This window comes from Dreissena polymorpha, chromosome 1 (assembly GCF_020536995.1).
Source record: "Dreissena polymorpha isolate Duluth1 chromosome 1, UMN_Dpol_1.0, whole genome shotgun sequence".
Taxonomy (NCBI): Eukaryota; Metazoa; Mollusca; class Bivalvia; order Myida; family Dreissenidae; genus Dreissena; species Dreissena polymorpha.
This window is the reverse complement of record NC_068355.1, coordinates 142,085,916-142,107,439: the sequence shown is the minus strand read 5'-3', so window position 1 is coordinate 142,107,439 and position 21,524 is coordinate 142,085,916. Positions and strand designations below refer to the sequence as shown.

The following is a 21,524-nucleotide window of genomic DNA, read 5'->3' as shown; positions in this document are numbered from 1 at the left end:
CTTCTTAGAAGTTATAACTAAAAGACACTACCCTGAGAGCTAAACATCCTATGCATAATCCATAATCTAACAATCTATTTTTCATTCAAATGTTTAACAACATAATTGATTTTTATGCCCCCAGATTGAATGAGTGGGATTTATTGTTTTTGGTCTGTCTGTCTGTCATTGCGTGTGTCTGTTTCAAAACGTTAACCTTGGTAATAACTTTTGCAATATTGAAGATAGCAACTTGATATTTGGCATGCATGTGTATCTCGAGATGCTGCACATTTTGAGTGGTGAAAGGTCAAGGTCATCCTTCAAGGTAAAAGGTCAAATATATGGCTTCAAAGCGCAGTAGGGGGCATTGTGTTTCACAAACACAGCTTTTGTTTTCAGTCAATATTTAACTTAATTACCAATTCTTTAAAGGGACTGTCAACCATGACGACATAGAAAAGAAAAGTTGTAAAATACCGTATTTTTTACAATTATTAGTTTATATTGATTAAAATATCATGACTGGTATATTACATAACTTGAAAAAAGTTGTTAAGTTTCCATATTTTCAGTATATTCGGTAATAAATGTTACTGGGTATGTCTACCAGGTAACTACCAGTTAACTATAAATACTGCCAGTAAATTGATCATCATCATCACGTGGTAAACCCAGGAATGCAAATTTTGCATGTGTAGTGAATTGTACATATTTTATATATAAAATGATCAATCTACTTGCGTTATTTATAGTGTGTATATCGTTGTGTCATCTATTTTCGCGATGTACTTTCGATTTCACATCGCAAAATTTTATGAACGAATATACTGAAAATATTAAGTTTTTTCAAGTAACATATTATACCAGTTGTGAAACTTTAATCAATATAAACTAATAATTGTAAAAAATACGGTATTTTAGAACTTTTATTTTTTTCGTCATTCGTGGTTGGCAGTCCCTTTAAAGAAGCCTTCAGGTATTAAGTATATGAGAAAATTATGTTTAACAGCATAATAGTTAACCCCAGAAAACATTACATCCACTGAAATGTATAATAACAAAGATCTATATCGTATATCAGGTTTTATAAAAAATACATCAACATGTCTACACAGAGGTCACTTCCTGAACACTCGCGTTCCTCAGTCTATAGTCTAGCTGGAGATGCCTAGCCTGGTCTCCCAGCTGTAGTGGTGACCGACTGTTGGACATACCGAGTAGGTTACGCAGGGTGTCTCTTGCCGCCATCTCTTCTGCTATGGCAGCCGTTTCACCAGGGGCTGCAAGTGAAACAGATCTCGGAGCTTAATTCCTATACTTTAAGTTAGGATCAACTGGTTGTTGTCGGCTCAGATACTACTTAAAAGTACCCTGAGTACTCTGACATACATGTATATTACAATGTACCTCGTGCACAGAAAATACGATGCAAGGCACCCAGCCATGCTCCAGGTACTTTTTAGTATATTTTTCTTACCCTGGGTATTTTACAGTATACTAAAAGAGTACTTGGGGTTACTTTCAAGTAGTAACCAAGCTGAAAACGACGAATCAAGCTATACTTCATCGGATTATCATTGTTCAAAATTAATTGGTTATTAATGCTAACAAAACATCAATCATGTTTTTTTGCTGGTGGTTAATATTTTGTATAAATAAACTTGTATAATCGCCATTTGCCATGAAACTTATTTATTATATCTCTCCTCAAATAAATAATTGCCAAGTATCTTTATTCTCTCAAATTACTGCTTTTTCTTTTTTTCACAGTCTGTAATATTTGATTTTTCATTAAGTACAAGCATATCTAAGGTAAAAACCTAGCGCCAACAGTTGGGTATTAATATGTAACAAGGCTATTGTCAAGCAACATGGTCCCCTACCGGCTCCACCATTGTCAGAAATTCCACCATTTTCAGATTAATTTTTTTTGGTTGCCATAGCAACCACAATTTTTGGCGTAGGAACAAAATGAAATGACGTGCATAATGTCCATATTGCCATCTATCCATGTTGCAAGTTTCATGAAAAAATATTAAGAACTTTTAATGTTATCGCAGGATCCAGAAAAGTGTGACAGACTGACTGACAGACTGACTGACAGACAGACAGACGGAGTGCAAACCATAAGCCCCTCCGATTTGACCGGTAGGAGACAATAAATATATTATCTGAATACCATTATTGATGCTACTATGACAAACGATTTTTCAATTAGCAGACAAATTATTTCATATTATTAATGAGTGAACAAAACTGAATTTAATATGAGCATATGCCATATGTGGCAAGCATAGCTCCAGCACAGGCTGTGCATCTGCCCCTTCTGGTGAGGTTCTACTCTGTCCACTAATGAGACCATGAAACCTTGTTTGACTTTATAGTGGACAGGGAAGTTCCTGGCTAGACTTCCTGGATGACTATCATCATCAATACACATTCCACACAACAATATTCCCAAGAACATTATTAAATGAGTTACTTGTCTGTATAATTCCCATCACTTACATTTGCCAATGAGTTTCTTGTCCACATATATGCCCACATTGTACACAGGCATGATGGTGTTTTTGGCTGCGTCCCACAACATGCGTGGCTCTGGCTGCCCTAGCCCTCGGGCCCTCAGGAGCCCAACCAGCAGCCCCATAGGGTTTGCCAGCTCCCACATCTCCATCACGTCCCGCCCAATCAGCTGGGGAACCAGGAAGTCAAGCACAAACAGCTCAGCTCGACTCAATCCCTGGCAGGAGAGAATGCATGACACTGAGGAACCTTGATAAAATACTGTGAAACAAATATTATTACTGTATTTTTTGGACGCTTATTTTCATGGATTGAATGGGTTGGCTCAACCATGAAATTAAGTTTTTTTCACATATCAAACAAATGTTTCATGTCAACAAACTAAAATCTATCCACAGTAAATATCCCAATTGTGTTTAACACAGGCGTGATATAATCCTTAGTTGTGATATGCGGTTTACTGGAAATACTTCAATTAAACCTAATACATATGATATTTTATACCACTTAACCTTATGGAAGTAAAATTATTGATGTAAAACTATTTTTTAAACATTGTATGAATAATAAATATGAAGTTTTCAATGTTCAATGATAAATGTTGAAAATTAGGATACTGTTATTTCATTTCTATTTTTAAGACATTAAAATTTCATGAGATTTGTAAAATGGGCATATTCATTGGACCATGAACTTGTGGATTTCCAGTTTCTGCCAAAAAATTGAAAAGCAGAATTATAGTCTAATTGTTTTTGTATTTTCTAACATCCCTCTACACCCTCTAAACATACGCTTAAACTCCATGTGTTAGATTTTTATCTACGAAATATCCAGACTATAAGGTCAATAAAGCCAACAAACAAGATGGTCTTTAGATGCCATAAATAACCTTCACAACATACAGTCAATTGACATGACGCTGCCTGTCAATCAAATCCTTATCTAAGAATTGATCTACCAATCAGCGATCGATTAATCGGGCGCGCGAGTTAGCAACGAACTGTCCGCCATTTTCCTAGACAAGCTATGTCTTGGTTCACTTTTATTTGGTACACATCTCCTCTTGTTTAAATGCTATAAAAACAGTAGTCCTATTTAGGAGTTTGACATGACTCCAGTTAGGCGTATAACAATTTGTAAGTAACAGATAGTGAATAAATGTATGTTCTTCTACTAAAGCAAGCTGTACCTTAAAGGTATTTTGTCATTTTTATCTGCACTTTGGAGAAAAAATGATTACCGGTAATAACAGTAGAGTAAAACAAGGATTGTTTGTAAAACATGCATGCCCCCCATATGGGCTGTCCGTTGTAGTGGCAGCCATTGTGTGAATACGTTTTTTGTCACTGTGACCTTGACCTTTGACCTAGTGACCTGAAAATCAATAGGGGTCATCTGTGAGTCATGATCAATGTACCTATGAAGTGTCATGATCCTAGGCAAAAGCATTCTTGAGTTATCATCTGAAAATCATTTTACTATTTCGGGTCACCATGACCTTGACCTTTGACCTTGTGACCTCAAAATCAATAGGGGTCATCTGCGAGTCATGATCAATCTACCTGTGAAGTTTCATGATCCTAGGCATATGCGTTCTTGAGTTATCATCCGAAAACCATTTTACTATTTCGGGTCACCGTGACCTTGACCTTTGACCTAGTGACCTCAAAATCAATAGGGGTCATCTGCGAGTCATGATCAATCTACCCATGAAGTTTCATGATCCTAGGCGTATGCATTCTTGAGTTATCGTCCGAAAACCATTTTACTATTTCGGGTCACCGTGACCTTGACCTTTGACCTAGTGACCTCAAAATCAATAGGGGTCATCTGCCAGTCATGATCAATCTACCCATGAAGTTTCATGATCCTAGGCGTATGCGTTCTTGAGTTATCATTCAAAAACCATTTTACTATTTCGGGTCACTGTGACCTTGACCTTTGACCTAGTGACCTCAAAATCAATAGGGGTCATCTGCGAGTCATGATCAATGTACCTATGAAGTTTCATGATCCTAGGCCCAAGCGTTCTTGAGTTATCGTCTGACAACCACCTGGTGGACGGACCAACCGACCGACAGACTGACATGAGCAAAGCAATATACCCCCTCTTCTTCGAAGGGGGGCATAATAAATTAAACCAAGAATTTACAAACTAATATTGCCAATGGTATTACTGCAATGATTATTCTTATTGTAAAATCACATTTTCTCATCCCTCAACACGCATTCAGCAGTGGTCTCTATACCAGGACCTAACAATAGAACTGCATTTTTCCGAGGCTTCCCTATTTAATTTCTAGTTAGAACATTTTTCAAGCTTGTTCAAATGTGAATTGAGGGAGCTAATTAAAAAACATGTAAAAAGTAATTCCCAACCTTAAGTGTGAAACTAGAGCTTTGTCACAGACGTGACGTATACCCCAACATGCAGCATTGACACAGACTATTTTGCATGCTGTCCAATGATTGTGAACAAACGTACAGATTAATTTTAAAATCTCACAATGAATGACATCGTTATGGCCTAGACAGGATCATTTATGGCCATTTTTGAACTTTGAACTCAAAGTGTGACCTTGACCTTGGAGATATCTACGTAATTCTTTCGCATGACACACCGTCCAATAATTTTGAACAAATATACAGAGTAATTAAAAAATCTCACAATGAACGACATAGTTATGGCTCCCACAAGCTCATTTATGGCCATTTTTGACCTTTGAACTAAACGTGTGACCTTGACCTTGGACATATTGACGTAATTCTTTCGCGCGACACACCGTCCAATGATGGTGAACAAATGTGCCAAATGATTTTAAAATCTCACAATGAACGACATAGTTATTGCCAGGACAAGCTCATTTATGGCAATTTTTAAACTTTGAACTCAAAGTGTGACCTTGACCTTGGAGATATTGACGTAATTCTTTCGCGCGACACACTGTCCAATGATCGTGAGCAAATGATATTAAAATGTCACAATGAACTACATAGTTATGGCCCCGAAAAGCTCATTTATGGCCATTTTTGAACTTTGAACTCTAAATGTGACCTTGACCTTGGAGATATCCATGTAATTCTATCGCGCGACACACCAACCAATTATGGTGAACAAATGTGCCGAATAATTTTAAAGTCTAACAATGAAAGACATAGTTATGGCCCGGACAAGCTCCTTTATGGTCATTTTTGACCTTTGAACTCAAAGTGTGACCTTGATCTTGGAGATATCAACGTATTTTTTTCGCGTGACACACCGTCCCATGATGGTGAACAAATGTGCCAAATAATTTTAAAGTCTCACAACTAGAAATGGCGCGGCAGAGGCCGACGCGTATCCCCACGCCGAATGTTTGACCTAGGTGTGCCCCAGGGTTGGTAATGGGGCCATGCATAGCTGAGATTGACCGTATTGTCATAAGAGAAGTTCATCATCAATTAGAAGTGAATTGGTGTAGAAATGAAGAAGTTATAGTAAAAGGCAATTTTGGGTGGGTGTGACATATGTGGGCAGGGCGCCCCAGGGTTCGTAATGGGGCCATGCATAGTTGAGATTGACCGTATTGTCATAAGAGAGGTTCAGTATCAATTTGAAGTGAATCGGTGTAGAAATGAAGAAATTATAGTAAAAGGCAATTTTGGGTGGGTGTGGTCTATGTGGGCGGGGCGCCCCAGGGTTGGTAATGGGGCCATGCATAGTTGAGATTGACTGTATTGTCATAAGAGAAGTTCAATATCAATTTGAAGTGAATCGGTGTAGAAATGAAGAAATTATAGTAAAGGCAATTTTGGGTGGGTGTGGTCTATGTGGGCGGGGCCCCAGGGTTGGTTATGGGGCCATGCATAGTTGAGATTGACCCTAATGTCATAAGAGAAGTTCAGTATCAATTTGAAGTGAATCCGTGTAGAAATGAAAAAATTATAGTAAATGGAATTTTTTGGTGGGTGTGGCCTATGTGGGCGGGCGCCCCAGGGTTGGGATTGGGGCCATGCATAGTTATCCCCACGCTTTTTGAAAAAAAGGTGGGGATATTGTGGTGATCTCCGCCGTCCGTCCGTCCGTCCGTCTGTCCGTCCGTCCTGGCCACTATCTCCTCCTACACTAAAAGCACTAGAACCTTGAAATTTACACACATGGTAGCTATGAGCATATGTGCGACCCTGCACTATTTGGAATTTTGATCTGACCCCTGGGTCAAAAGTTATAGGGGTTGGGGTGGGGCCGCGTCAGAAATTATCACTCATTTTTTTAGGTTATTTTACATTTACTTCTTTATTTCTACACCGATTCACTTCAAATTGATACTGGACCTCACCTATGACAATACGGTCAATCTCAACCATGCATGGCCCCATTCCCAACCCTGGGGCGCCCCGCCCACATAGGCCACACCCACCAAAAATTTCCATTTACTATATTTTTTTCATTTCTACACGGATTCATTTCAAATTGATACTGAACTTTTGTTATGACATTAGGGTCAATCTCAACTATGCATGGCCCCAATCCCAACCCTGGGGCGCCCGCCCACATAGGCCACACCCACCAAAAAATTCCATTTACTATAATTTTTTCATTTCTACACGGATTCACTTCAAATTGATACTGAACTTCTCTTATGACATTAGGGTCAATCTCAACTATGCATGGCCCCATAACCAACCCTGGGGCCCCGCCCACATAGACCACACCCACCCAAAATTGCCTTTTACTATAATTTCTTCATTTCTACACCGATTCACTTCAAATTGATATTGAGTTTCTCTTATGACAATAAAGTCAATCTCAACTATGCATGGCCCCATTACCAACCCTGGGGCGCCCCGCCCACATAGACCACACCCACCCAAAATTGCCTTTTACTATAATTTCTTCATTTCTACACCGATTCACTTCAAATTGATACTGAACCTCTCTTATGACAATACGGTCAATCTCAACTATGCATGGCACAATTACCAACCCTGGGGCGCCCTGCCCACATATGTCACACCCACCCAAAATAGCCTTTTACTATAACTTCTTCATTTCTACACCAATTCACTTCTAATTGATGATGAACTTCTCTTATGACAATACGGTCAATCTCAGCTATGCATGGCCCCATTACCAACCCTGGGGCACACCTAGGTCAAACATTCGGCGTGGGGATACGCGTCGGCCTCTGCCGCGCCATTTCTAGTTGAGATTGACCCTAATGTCATAACAAAAGTTCAGTATCAATTTGAAGTGAATCCGTGTAGAAATGAAAAAATTATAGTAAATGGAAATTTTTGGTGGGTGTGGCCTATGTGGGCGGGGCGCCCCAGGGTTGGGAATGGGGCCATGCATGGTTGAGATTGACCGTATTGTCATAGGTGAGGTCCAGTATCAATTTGAAGTGAATCGGTGTAGAAATAAAGAAGTAAATGTAAAATAACCTAAAAAAATGAGTGATAATTTCTGACGCGGCCCCACCCCAACCCCTATAACTTTTGACCCAGGGGTCAGATCAAAATTCCAAATAGTGCAGGGTCGCACATATGCTCATAGCTACCATGTGTGTAAATTTCAAGGTTCTAGTGCTTTTAGTGTAGGAGGAGATAGTGGCCAGGACGGACGGACAGACGGACGGACAGACGGACGGACAGACGGACGGACGGACGGACGGACGGCGGAGATCACCACAATATCCCCACCTTTTTTTCAAAAAGCGTGGGGATAATAAACAACAAACAACAAAGTAATGGCCTGGACAAGCATTTGACCTTTGAACTCAAAGTGTGACCTTGACCTTGGAGATATCGACGTAATTCTTTCGTGCGACGCACCGTCCAATGATGGTGAACAAATGTACCAAGTCATCTTAAAATCTAACGATAAATGACTCAGTTATGGTCCGGACAAACTTTCGGTTAAAAACGCACAAAGTGACCCGTGACCTAGTTTTTGACCCGGCATGACCCATATTATTACTTAACCTAGACATCATCTAGATACAACTTCTGACCAAGTTTGGTGAAGATCGGATGAAATTTTCAGGACAGACAGACAGACCAACAAAGTGACTCCTATATAGCCCCCATTACAGTAATGGGGGTATAATTATAACTTCTTGGATATGTGTTGCATATAGGACTTCCAACAACAACTTTTGTCAAAAATTTGAATAAGTTGGTGAGTAGACCCACGAAAATATACGAAATCTAATGTCTGACCAATTGCATTGACTTCACATTATCTGGCTGCTAATCCAGAGGTTATATGAAAAAAAATCATCCAAACAATGCCACCTGCCTTTGTTGTTTACATTTTACAGGAATTCAGCACAGATATTAAAATCATCTATTATACGAAAAACATACCTTTTTGGTATTGGTAACATCATGATCATCTGAAAAATAAGACATCACATAGAAAGGCTCAGTACAGTATTTAATTTTCAAAAATAGACTGCTGACTTTTCTCAAAATATGCCCGTTTTAAGGTATATATTATATTTATCTGCAAATGACATGGATTTGTAGTACAAATGTTGGCACAGTGACAGAAGATAAAAATATAGAATCAGAAACATGGCAATGCCATGAAACCAGGTCTTCAACATTTGGCATATTGATTTAACTGTTTCAGTGCTGGAACCGAATTTTGAAGGCCTTTGCAAACAGTTTGGATCCAGATGAGACGCAACAATCACATCAGGATCCAAACTGTTTGCTATTCTGATAGTATTGTTTGAAAAAAATTGAAGAAAATGCTAATTTTAGAAATTCAGCAGAAGACATTTTAGCAGACAACACATTTCCCAGCATGCAAAGGGTTAATTAAATTAAAGTAATTAATGTGCAATCTCAAGTGAGGTCTGCAGGTAAGCTTCTTACACATACAATGCCATCAAAATACCTCCATCCAAACTCTAGTAAAGGAACAGACAATGTTTTTCTATTTTCTTAGCATACCTGTAGGTGAATGAAACCTGTATCAACTAGCCAGATCCGCAATCACAAGCTACATGTAGGTCTACATACAAGAAACCTACACACACAATTTCAGAACAATACCTTTATCAAAACTCAAAAACTCAAGTAATTGAGCACAAACTATTTTTTATTTTTAATAAGTGATTTTGAATTTAACCTGACGAGCCCAACAAATCCATATGCCAGCCCACTTTAAATTTTAATCCACTGACCTATTCTTTAACAAATACAGATTTTAAAGGCCCATAAACATTACATTGTGATATGAGAGTGTTAACTAATAAATATTTAGTTTACTTGCACAAAATAAAACCTTAAACACTTAAAACACTGACTATTTGCAGCTGACAAATCAGAATGCGTTAGTGCTCCAATAACTGCCATCAGAGTGGTAATGTAATCCTCCTCACTTGGTGGATATGTCTACAATATGAGAAACGGACAGGCTTTAAAGCATAACACAGAAACTTCTACACAATAGGCAGATGGAAAGATATAGTCAGTATATTTTTAAAGGAACAATAATATTGTATTTTGAAAGCATCAACCATGTTGCTTTTTATCTATGCTATTTTCTGTAGGTTTGTCTACATTTCTGTATTTATTAAATGTCTGATAGTTTATTATTGGACAGAATTATTTTTTTAATTATTGTAATACGTAAAATTATTTAAATTAAAAATGACCAACAATATCCAAGCATGTTTGCTATTAAGATGAAAACTTGTTTACTCTGACACTTAATAAGTGATTAAACAATAATTTTCTCAAACATAGCACAAGTTATACTATAATTGAGACTTCATTCTGCATTGTTACATTACAGTTTTACTCTAATAATTTTACTCCTTGGCTAAAAACTAGTATCACATCAGGATGTGAAACTAACGCTGCAGCTAAGAGCAAGTATTGTGTGACCTACCGGTGACTGTATGAGGTCCCTTACACCCAGATTGGAAGCAACATGAAACAGTGTGGAATGGGACATCAGGAAGTCATGGATTGCACTGAAGTCAGAGTGCACATGGCTGCACTAGTCAAACACATATTTACATTTTGAACATGGTGTGCAATTCAGCAATTTCATAAGGAAATGTTATTCATATTGAAGATCTTACCATATCCCTTCCTCAAACAGATGTGGGTATGAATATCGCAGGTATGCCTTTACAAAGTCACTAGCCAATATTCTACCTGCAACAAAAACATTAATCAAGATTCAAACTCTTTGAATGAAGAAGTTTTGTTATTAAATTGCTTTTATTAAAAAAGTTTTAACAGCATATTCATATAAGATGCTTCACATAGAGACAAACTACTCAGATCAAATTTTGAAAGAAACAGATATTGATAAGTAATTTTGAAGACACCTCAGGAAGAAAATTACCTATGCCCCTTACTGGGTTCACAAAATGTCTTCATTACTCTACAGATCCATAAAAGTTAAGATGGCTATGACGTGATCTTGAAACTCAAAAGGTTGAAATCAGTGGAAAAGCAGAGATATACCCCACAACACCCTTTGAGCAGAGGAGAAATCTCTACTCTGAAAGGAGGAGAAATCACACCTCCACAGCTCTAAAAGGAGAAATCACACCTCTGAAAAAAGGAGACATCACATCTCAAATAGTAGCATAAGGATTTCTGTACTAAAGTATCCACTGCAAAGGCTTATCAGGATCTACACTTTCATCTTTTCTGGATTGTATTTAAAGGAAGTCTCTTCTAAACCAAAGTCGTAGCGGATCCGTGGTCTAGTGGTAACAAACTGGCTTCACAATCCAGAGATCGCTGGTTTGATCCCCCGCTGCACCTAACCTACTAACTCGTCTTTCGCACGAGACGTTAAACTGAGGTGCAGTGTACTAGGTGCTATACACCAGGCACTAAAAAGACCCAGGGTCACCTCTGGAACAGGGTGTCTCCGGTATCTTGCACTATCCCCCGTAACCAACTAACACGTCTTTCTGGGGGCGATGGTCATATGGGAGACAATCCCGGCGCACTCGATAAAAAAACAAAAAAAACAAAACAAAGTCCAGTCTAAAAAGAATATGTTTTCACAGATGAGCCTTTGACATGCTAATCTGTCAATTTACTTTATGTACATATATTTGCCTGCATGGGCTAATCTGGGACGACACTTTCTGCTTTTCTGGCATTTTTTGTACAAAGGAAGTCTCATTTTAGTGAAAATCCATTTTAGATGGAAAGTGTTGTCCCTAATAATCTTGGCTGACACTTATCACACCTACAAACTATGCCATGTTTATCCCATTGGGGCTCATATGCATTATTATTCACACTTAACATTGAACCAACCTTCATGCGCCAATTTTGTGTTGTCTTCTACATTTACATCTAGCAAAAGACCAAGATTTTTCTGTTTTTCTTTTTCTGACTCAACAAATGATCTGCAAAACAAATATACATCTCCCATTAACTGAAACTTGAAGAAGATTTAGACTATAACAAGCAAACTTCCTCAACTTATCACTGTATGGAATTTTTATCATTTCATTATTACAAGTACCAGTAATTGTTTGCTTGCTTTACTGATAATTGTCTAGCTAAACAACTTTGTTTGTACATTGAATAGACTAGTATTTTGAGCCAATAATAATCTAACATGATAATAATTTTAAATTTCATATGGTAGCCTGAGACATCAAATGTGTATGCAAACACTTAATTGCGTTAATAATGTTACTTTTTTTAGTAAACAAAGATGGCCTCACTTTTGGATGAAGGCCTGTGCCAGTTTCTGCTCATCAAACTCTTCTCCAAGTCGTTTCCCAAAGGCATACACCTCTGATGCATGATTCCTGAAAGATGAGAAATTCACACAAAAAACATCAATACATTTATTTACTTATAATTTTAGTATCTTAAATAAATAAATTAAATATAAATCAGTCTGTGTCATCAACATAGACATGAGCTTAAACATAAAATACAGTTATCAAAAATGTTATTATTATTACTAACAGTATTGTTTTGAATTTATTGTTTTTATTATAGTTATTATTATCATTATTGATTCTTGAATTTTCTGATCATTATTATTTTAACAGTATATTTGTATAAACATGTTTTTTGGGGCTCATTTGCATCATTGCTGTTTTGACATTGTGACGTCACTTCCATGTTTCCTTTTTGAACTTAATATAAAGAACAATGCAAGCAAGTCTATAGAGCATTCATGAATAAAATGACTTAACTATGAAAGATGTGGATAATTTACAGTTAACAGCATCTGGTAAATTTAATTGTAAATGGGTGTGATAAAATAAATTATGTTGTTTGTGAACAGACTTAAATGAAATGAATTCTCCTAGCTCTTTGAATAGACATAAGTCAGCTTACTGGAAGGACCCTTGAGCATTAATCAAGACTATTCCAGATAGTCACATTTGATTTTTACAAGCCTGGACAGAGCGTTTATTTGTTATTGTTGTTTGAATGTGCCTTAATGTAGAACCCTGAATTAATAACTTACCAGCAACCAAAAGCAGATGGGTGTTTTACTTCATCAGGACCAACTTCCAGCTTTCGTCTGTACAGTTCCTTCAAGTAGGCCACTTTGCGACGTGAGCTGGTGTATTTTGGAGCATATGTCACAGTATTGACATACTTTTGAGCTGCAACACACATAATTCATTTTGTGGTTGATTATGTAATGACAATGTAAAATACATGTAGCATGGTATAATTTAACACATCTAGTATGGGTGACCCAAATTGGATCTGAGAAGGACTGTTTTACTCAAACTGTTCGTAAGAATAAAAACCTTTTTTTTTATTCTAGCATGGATGAAACTTTAAGTTTTTGCCTGGTCTTATCACATGATTATCGAGCCCTTACTGTTTTTACAAGCTCTGATTTACAAGCCCACTAAAATGTGTAAAAACCCACACAAATTATGGTGCAACATATTGTAGAGTTTAAGATGTGCAACATTATAATTATTTCCATTATGATATTTTACCATTCAGATGCTTGTTTTTATATATCATGTCTATCAAGACAAATTTAAAAGAATCGTTAAAAAACATCTACAAAACAAACAAACTGAGATGAGTGAGGACACATATATGTATTATTAATACAAGAATATCACTGTGATATAGAAACAATTGGAATCTGTGATATATACTATTTAAATTGAAATGTTTCCATATTTGCAATAATATGTATTTAGTTAAGCCTCATGTTTGTAATGTTGTTCATTTTTTGTTAACATTGGTTTAGTTGTCGGATGAGACAAAACGCTAGGTTATTCACATGTTTTCTCTCAATCAAACACCAAAGTATATGTGTGTTAGTTAGATCATATAACAACTTAATCATTTTTTTTCTCATACTTTTAATGGACCCCATTGGAAATAAGCTTTTAGCTTACCGGTAATGGGTTATCCATAGGTCAGATATTGCATTTCAATTGATAACTAATTTTTATAACTGTTATAATATATACATAGATTTAAATTTATTTAAATATTAATATATTATTTGATAATAACAGCTGTCAGAATAACATAGGTGTAACTATGTTTTTATGCTTTTATGTATTGTGATATTGTTATATGCGTTTGACCTAGAATGTAAATAAATAAATAAATAAGAGCTTATCTTATTTTAAATTCTTCCATAATGTGCACAATTATGTGACACTTACATAATTAGCTCATGTCTAGCAACCATCTTGTAACTTGCTTATGGCATGTATTCATGACATATTGCTGGTTAAAATTGTACAAGTGCAACGTTTTTCCTCTATATTAAGTTGGTACTGTAAAACAGCACCATTACCAATAAGACTATTTTTCCCAATTTCAAAATAAAAAATTACCGATTCACAAAAAAATCCCAAACCAGAAAAAATTGGCGATTAGTTGCTTTATCAACAAAAAGGACTTAATAAAAGTTATATATTTTGTAGGATGTTTAAAAAAACAAAGTTGAGATATAGTCTAACAATCACAACGTCAAGTCATTAGAGATTTCTTTCTTAAAAAAAAAAAAAAAAGGTTTTTTTATAGGAAATTGGGATTTTTTTTATAATTTCAGTTTGGGATCGGGTCTGTTTGCTTTGGGATCGGGTCCGTTTTACGGCCTTTTTACATAGCAGAAAACCCCTGGCTGATCGCTGAAAAAACATTTTACAATACAAAATAGCAAGGCATTTCAAAATAAAAAATAACAATGCAATGAGAAAAACAAGAGCACTGCATCACTGCAAACACTCGGCTGTGGGTGCAGTTTTGAATAAATGAAAGCTTGTAAGAAGTGACCTTGACCTTCGACCTTGTGAGCCAAAAAGGGTGTGGTGTGTAGAACCTATCAAGGTGCATCTTCATATTTAGTTTCAAAGTTGTATGTGGAAGCACTTTGATTTTAGAGCCTATGTTAAGGGTTTAGCACGACGCTGACGGCGGACGGCAGATGCCGGACGACGAACTGGCTATGACAATACCTCGGGTTTTCTCCGGAGTAGCCGAGCTAATAACTTAATTAGAAACAATGGTACTTTATGACCGATGTATTGTCAAGATTGGGAACCAGACAACTCGCCCCAAAGACAACTCGCCCCAAGAAAACTCGCCCCGAAAATCTGGACAACTCGCCCCAAATATATTGGACAACTCACCCCAATCTAAAGACAATTGTGTTTCTAATATATTTTATCTTGAATATTCAAGAAATATTTGTTAACTTTGATGTATTATATTCGTGATTATCGTAAAGGAAATGTAGATGTATGATGTTATTTTTCATTCAATATAGTAAAACTGAACGACCATAACAATATTATTTTAGATATAAACTGTTATGTTTCGCACGCCGATTTTGGTATTTTCTTCACGAGTGAAACAATTTAACCAATACAAAATATCCTATTTATAACTCAAACACACTATTTTACTATATTACCTCGGGGATTTTTAACCATGGAATATTTTAAATATGTTATATATAAGACTATTTTCTATACTGTCAGTGTCATGCGGAAATGGATCTTATTTCTTAATATCCACCTTCACACTTTATTAGCGCCGTCTTTAAATAGGCTATCTCTATTAAAGAACAGATAACTGTGAAATTAATAACAATGTGCAACGGTGATGTGAATCCATCCTCGTTTTTAATTTTAAATGTACACAACAATTAAGCCATAAATGAAATAAATTATTTTGGCAGTAAAACCAATTTTTCCAGTAGAGTAGCCAAGTGCCTGTGTATTGAGCTGATAAGATAGGGATCACCACAGGAGTGTAATTTTTGCTAATACACAGTGTAGACTTCCCCTGTTTTATTATTGTATTTGTTATTTACCTGATTGGATTAAATGAGTCACGTTCTGAGAAAACTGGGCATAATGCATGTGCGTAAAGTGTCGACCCAGATTAGCCTGTGCAGTTCGCACATAACATATATGTTTTTTTTGTTTATTTACTTAACCAGAAAAAAAAAATAAAACATTGTTATATATAAAGCGCTTTTCTTTTGCAAAATTCTACATTAAATAAAGACATATCTTATTTTTATTATTGCCCGTGCTTGACATATTTATAAAATATTAGTTTTTTATTGTAAATTAATCGAAATTTGACCTGAAATTTGATGCAAGTCACAATTTATTTAGCGGCCATTCTGCGCTCGGCCGCTGATGGTGTATTGTAGTATATACAATTACGATAAGAAACAGTAGCAGACAAGAGGCATCAGGTTGATAAGAAGAACTTATGTATTTATTGAATGCAAATAACAACAACTAAAAATGTTTTGAAATTATAAATGTGCTCATAATAATTGTATAACATTGTTCATCTAGCGACCAAGTGCATTAATCTGCGCTCGACCGCTGTTGGGTATTTTACTGTCTATTATACACCTTTATACCATCATTTAAACTGAGAACTCTTTTTTTTGTTAAGTGTATGTGCTTGAAGTAATGTTGCTCTTATTTATATAAGACTACATGCTATACAGCCAGTGTCATGCGAAAATGGATCTTATTTCAGTAAATAAGATTACTTTGGCATTGTAAAATTGCGTATGGTATGATTATAATAAATAGACATTTATTAAATGTACTGATATCTACATCAACTTATAATTTTTCCGGTATTATTAGGCATTGAACGCGTATATAAAAGGTACATATACTCTTCTTATTAAATCATATTAATACTTATACAAATTTTAGTCATCATATAATCAGATTGCGCACTTAGTGTAATCATATTATCACCTCAAATCGGAGGCTATTTAATTAACACCCCGCTGATAAGATAACAGGATTAACACCTTCGATCAGTTGTGATGTAATTAAATCTCGGCGGATAGTTTAAACGTGCATTCCGTTGATATTTGTATCATGAAATAAATGAAACACAAGTTAATTGCCCCGTATTATATATTTCTTTATAAATTTTAATGGTTATCATACATGGTTTTCTGTTGTTTTTTATCATTGTTCACATTAGTTATTATACTCATGATCTGGAATTCTTTGCATATGCCAACGTCTGAATAAACACGAATATGAATTGATGTTATTAAATCGGGTATATCCCTGGCAGAATATAATGCATCATCAAGAGGCGAAAGAGAAATTCACTTTCTATGTGCAGAATGTTGCAGAAGCATTCCCACTATTCATAGTGACCCAGAGCCAGAGGACAACAGGGTATTACATGTTGACCCAGATGTAACACAGGTATTCTTCCATAAAAAAATGCTTTCCGTTTTCGAATTTTATTTCAGTTATTATGGTTGATATTTTATCACTTAGACTACTCAATCTTTCAGTCTATGTTGTTTTTATGTTACAAAATGTTTCTCCTTTAGATATTAGAACCTGATAGTGCTGACGAGACATTTCAGAATGGGGAAGTTTATTCACATATGGCCGCCCCAGTTGTAGAATAAATGTACACAGTAATTAATCATGTAAGTATATTATATAATGTTCCCTTCCGCGAAAGTGTATGAGTATAAATGTGCGGTTTTGATGATATTAAACAGCCGGTATAGGAATGTACTAGTAATTTTATTACATACACATTACTTACAAAATTACTTCACTTTAGGAGCATGGCCAGACATCTACTATAAACCCTCGCAATTTTAACGAGACATTTGTCATAGATAACGCAGACAAATGAACTCACATTGTGCACAGAAGATTCACCGTAAAACATAGGGGATATATCTTTTGTCACTCCGAAAATACAAAGAGAAGAGTAAGTTTACATTTCATGTTACACTCAATGTATTTTGTAGTATGATTTCACATGTGGATCAATGTTTACCTAAAATTATACTAAAAATACAAAATGTATGTTTGTAGGTCATTCGCAAACCTACTGTTCATCCCGAACACGTGGGTGTTCTCGAGTCCGAAGTAACCTTCAGTGTTATGGAATGTTCTTCCCAGCGTGGTAAAAGAAAACTTGTTTCCAGCAACGGATTTAATTATATGTACAAGCGGTTTAACCCTAGCAAACAGACGACAATTTGGCGTTGCAGCGTGCGCAACAAGACATTGACATGTCCCGCAATAGTGGTGCAAAGCAGACAGTCTTCCGTCTCAAACAAAAGTAATCACTCCCACCAGGCTAAACCGGGCATAGACAAGGCTCCCGTCATCACCACCGAGGTATTTTTATGTTCAAGGACATTCTTTACAGATGGCCGCATATTTTCTTTTTCAGCGTTATGTTTTCCAATAAAGATATTTATATTCTGACAGTATCTTCACGATGTTTTAATACTATACTGAATATTATTTAAACTATTTTAAATTCACAGGTTAACGCCGAGTGTGAGCAAAACATGTTTGAATCCGCTGGATCCATCGTAGACAAGATTTTGCGTGATGAGGCCAATGACCGCCTACCAGAAGCGTCCAGGCCGGATTATGAAAACCTCCTAAGGAATTGTAACAGACGACACCAACGCCAATGCCCCAAAGATCCAACCGACATGGACTTTGAGGTAATCATCAGAAATGTGTAAAGACGTATACCAATCAGATTTTTTCGCGGACTGATAGCAATGATATGTGTAAATGCATGATATAATTGCGCATACGTTTCATTTTAGCTCGATATGGTGTACATCAACGAGAAGCTCTCGTCGTCTTTCTTCCGGGCCGAGGTCCACAACGGCGAAAGACGACATCTTATTTTCGCCACTGACCAGCAACTGCAACTGTTGAAGAAAGCAAAGACATTTTACATTGATGGGACGTTTAAGGTCGTCAGACAACCGTTTTATCAGTTGCTTTCTATTCATTCGTTCATAAGGTGCGGTGACGACATGAAGCAGCTTCCGTTGCTTTTTGCGGTGATGGCCGGAAAAACAAGTGAAGACTACACACAGGTTATTGTATTACCCTTACAGTTAATACCCTTACGGATATTTACATATGCATATTACATTAATTATACTGTATTAACAAACATTCGCCAACAGTCTGTGACTGTTTTTAAACTCATGCCAAATTGAAAGTTGAGCCAAGAATAAATTAATTAATAAAACAAATATTTAACACACGCGACATTTTTCCAATTACTAGTATGTTCCAGGTTTTCAAAGCCGTCTTGGACATCCTCCATAACAAAACTAGAGTGAAGGAATTCATGGTTGATTTTGAACCCGGGATGTGGCACGGCCTCCGGGAAGTTTTCGTTAATCCAGTAATAAATGGATGTGCCTTTCACTGGAACCAGGCTGTATGGCGTCACGTGCAAAGCTTAAGTCTCCAGGTAATAAATATAATTATGGATTTGCATACATAATTTTATGATTGTACGTACGAATATTCAAATTTTCGCCGTTATATAAATCTAGGAAAATTAACACAAACAAATGCCAATATCATATCACTTATAGTATTTTATTAATTTTACAGGGCGCCTACACTCAACGCGACACGGTATTCACCTTTATCTGCAAGGTCATGTCCATACCGTTCCTGCCAGCGGAACATGTGGAGCCAGTGATTATCATTATGAGGTAGATTATATATTTGACAAATACACAAAGAAATACAAAAAACTGAATGGCCACATTTCACCTATTTAGAAATAATTTGAAAAACATTTCATACTATTACTTTACAAATGACGGGTCTATTGTAATAGTACTCATTCATTCTGTTTTTTAGGCTGAAAGAAAAAACAACGGACGAATGCCTGGCTGACCTGCTTGAGTATGTGGACAAGACATGGCTTCAATCGTCAGTGTGGGGACCAGCAAATTGGAGCGTGTTTGGTCGGAGTGTCAGGATAAACAATGACTGTGAAGGCTGGCATTTGAAACTTAACCAGCACGCCAATAAAGCCAATCTTCCCTTCTACCTACTGTTGACCCTTCTTTATGAAGAGGCTTCACTTCTCCCAACGCAGGTGAAAATGGTCTCAGAAGGGAAACTAAGCAGGAGACAACGCAGGAAGAACGCGACTCTCCACGGAAAGATCTTCAAGCTGTGGGAAGCTAACGAGAGGGGAGAGTTGTCCGTAAATGGCCTACTGAGGAAGAGCAGTGGCATTTACGGACCAAATGCCTGAAAGTTGTTAGAATGCATTGTTATGAATGATTGCTCATTTGATTTTTTTCTGATAATTATAAATGTTTTGTGTTTAAAAGCTTGTTTGTGTGTTTGAAAGTTTATGTTTCTAAATAACAAGTAGTTTGTATTGCCATTAACTTTTATGTATCATTCACAAGTGTTTATTGTATGTGAGCATGCACGTTGTTAAGTTGTGTAATGAATGATGGATCATTTTCTTCAGATTATTAGAAATTATTATAGATGTTGGAAATGTTTAATAATGTATTAAATTGTCTTTTCATTCTCTTCATAAATCTTGTTATTTATTTCATTTAATATGCCATAATTGATTCTTTGTATGTTTTCAATAAAAAAAGTTAGTATCTTGCGCATGTAATTGTTATAAAGGTTGGAAATGTTTAATAATACAGTGTTTTTTTCTCACTATTTTGGGAATGGGGCCGGGTCCCTTTGTACTGGGAAAATTTGCTGCGTTTTGAATAAAATTGGGAAATTAGTGTTGTTGTTGTTTTGCTAACAAATGCTAAAAAATTGAGGATACAAGTGTGTCCAGTATTATATTTACTAATATTGATCTTATTTGGATGGGAGATGAACACAATATTGAGATCTAAAAAAAAACAATTTTTCTTTTGGAAATTGGGAAATTTTAGCTCCCATTTGGGAAAAATATATACTTTTTTTCATAAGGAATGGGTCCAGTTACCGGACCCCGATTTTGAATGAAAAAAACAACACTGTAATATATTGAATTGTCTGTTCATTCTCTTCATAAATCATGTAATTTGTTTCATTTAATATGCTGTAATTGATGCTTTGAATGTTTTCAATGAAAAAATGTTAGTATCTTGCGTATGTAATTGTTATAAATTATTAATATAATTATGAATATGACACTTTTCTAGATTTTTGTTTTCGTTTTGTGTATTTGGCATTCCTTTTAACGTAAAAAATGTTATTTAATACGTTTTTTCCAACAAAGAGTATTTTATATATGACAAAATATTTCGTAGCGTGATGTCATTTTATTCGAGGCGAGTTGTCTTTCATTTAAGGCGAGTTGTCTTTTGATTTAGGCGAGTTGTCCAATATATTTGGGGCGAGTTGTCCAGATTTTCGGGGCGAGTTGTCTTGGGGCGAGTTGTCTTTGGGGCGAGTTGTCTGGTAACCGTCAAAAGTGTATCCGAAATTTCTAGACGTGTCCGGTCATTATACACAAACGAAATATGCCATTTAAAAACGAATGGAAGGCTTAATTCAAAATGCATTTCATTAAAAGACATTTTTATAACCTTACCACTACAATGTAGCATGCTCACAACATGCTTTGAATTTCGAAAACTGTTATGAAGTAAAAAAATATTTCTTAGATTGTGCACCGCAGACATTTTGCCAACTTTTTGTATCATTAACCTTTACACTCGAATATTCAAAGAACACTTTGTTTAACAATGAGTCCATTTAAATAAA

The 21,524-nt window shown here is 36.1% G+C and overlaps 1 protein-coding gene across 2 annotated transcripts; it reads right to left on the bottom strand.

Annotated features, from left to right (window-relative positions):
* Positions 1–1,052: 1,052 nt before the first annotated feature.
* LOC127853353 (39S ribosomal protein L44, mitochondrial-like) lies at positions 1,053–21,487 on the bottom strand. Of its 2 annotated transcripts, none has more exons than XM_052387816.1 (10): positions 21,352–21,487; positions 12,968–13,109; positions 12,207–12,293; positions 11,791–11,882; positions 10,587–10,662; positions 10,391–10,475; positions 9,804–9,891; positions 8,854–8,882; positions 2,491–2,722; positions 1,053–1,262 (listed from the first exon to the last, which is right to left on the bottom strand). In XM_052387816.1, the coding sequence occupies exons 1-10, from the start codon at positions 21,461–21,463 to the stop codon at positions 1,090–1,092; spliced, it is 1,116 nt and encodes a 371-aa protein (XP_052243776.1). In that variant the 5' UTR covers positions 21,464–21,487; the 3' UTR covers positions 1,053–1,089. The 2 variants fall into 2 exon arrangements, with proteins under 2 accessions (XP_052243776.1, XP_052243783.1); XM_052387823.1 differs by lacking the exon at positions 21,352–21,487 and adding an exon at positions 18,569–18,695.
* Between the last annotated feature and the right edge of the window lie 37 nt (positions 21,488–21,524).

Coding starts and splice junctions, on each gene's coding strand:
- LOC127853353 (XM_052387816.1), bottom strand. CDS start 21,463: ATGATACAAAAAGTTGGCAAAATGTCTGCGGTGCACAATCTAAGAAAT. Junction 13,110..21,351: donor GAGCATGCTACATTGTAGTG/GTAAGGTTATAA, acceptor TGTGTGTTGCAG/CTCAAAAGTATGTCAATACT. Junction 8,883..9,803: donor TGATTTGTCAGCTGCAAATA/GTCAGTGTTTTA, acceptor CTTATTTTTCAG/ATGATCATGATGTTACCAAT.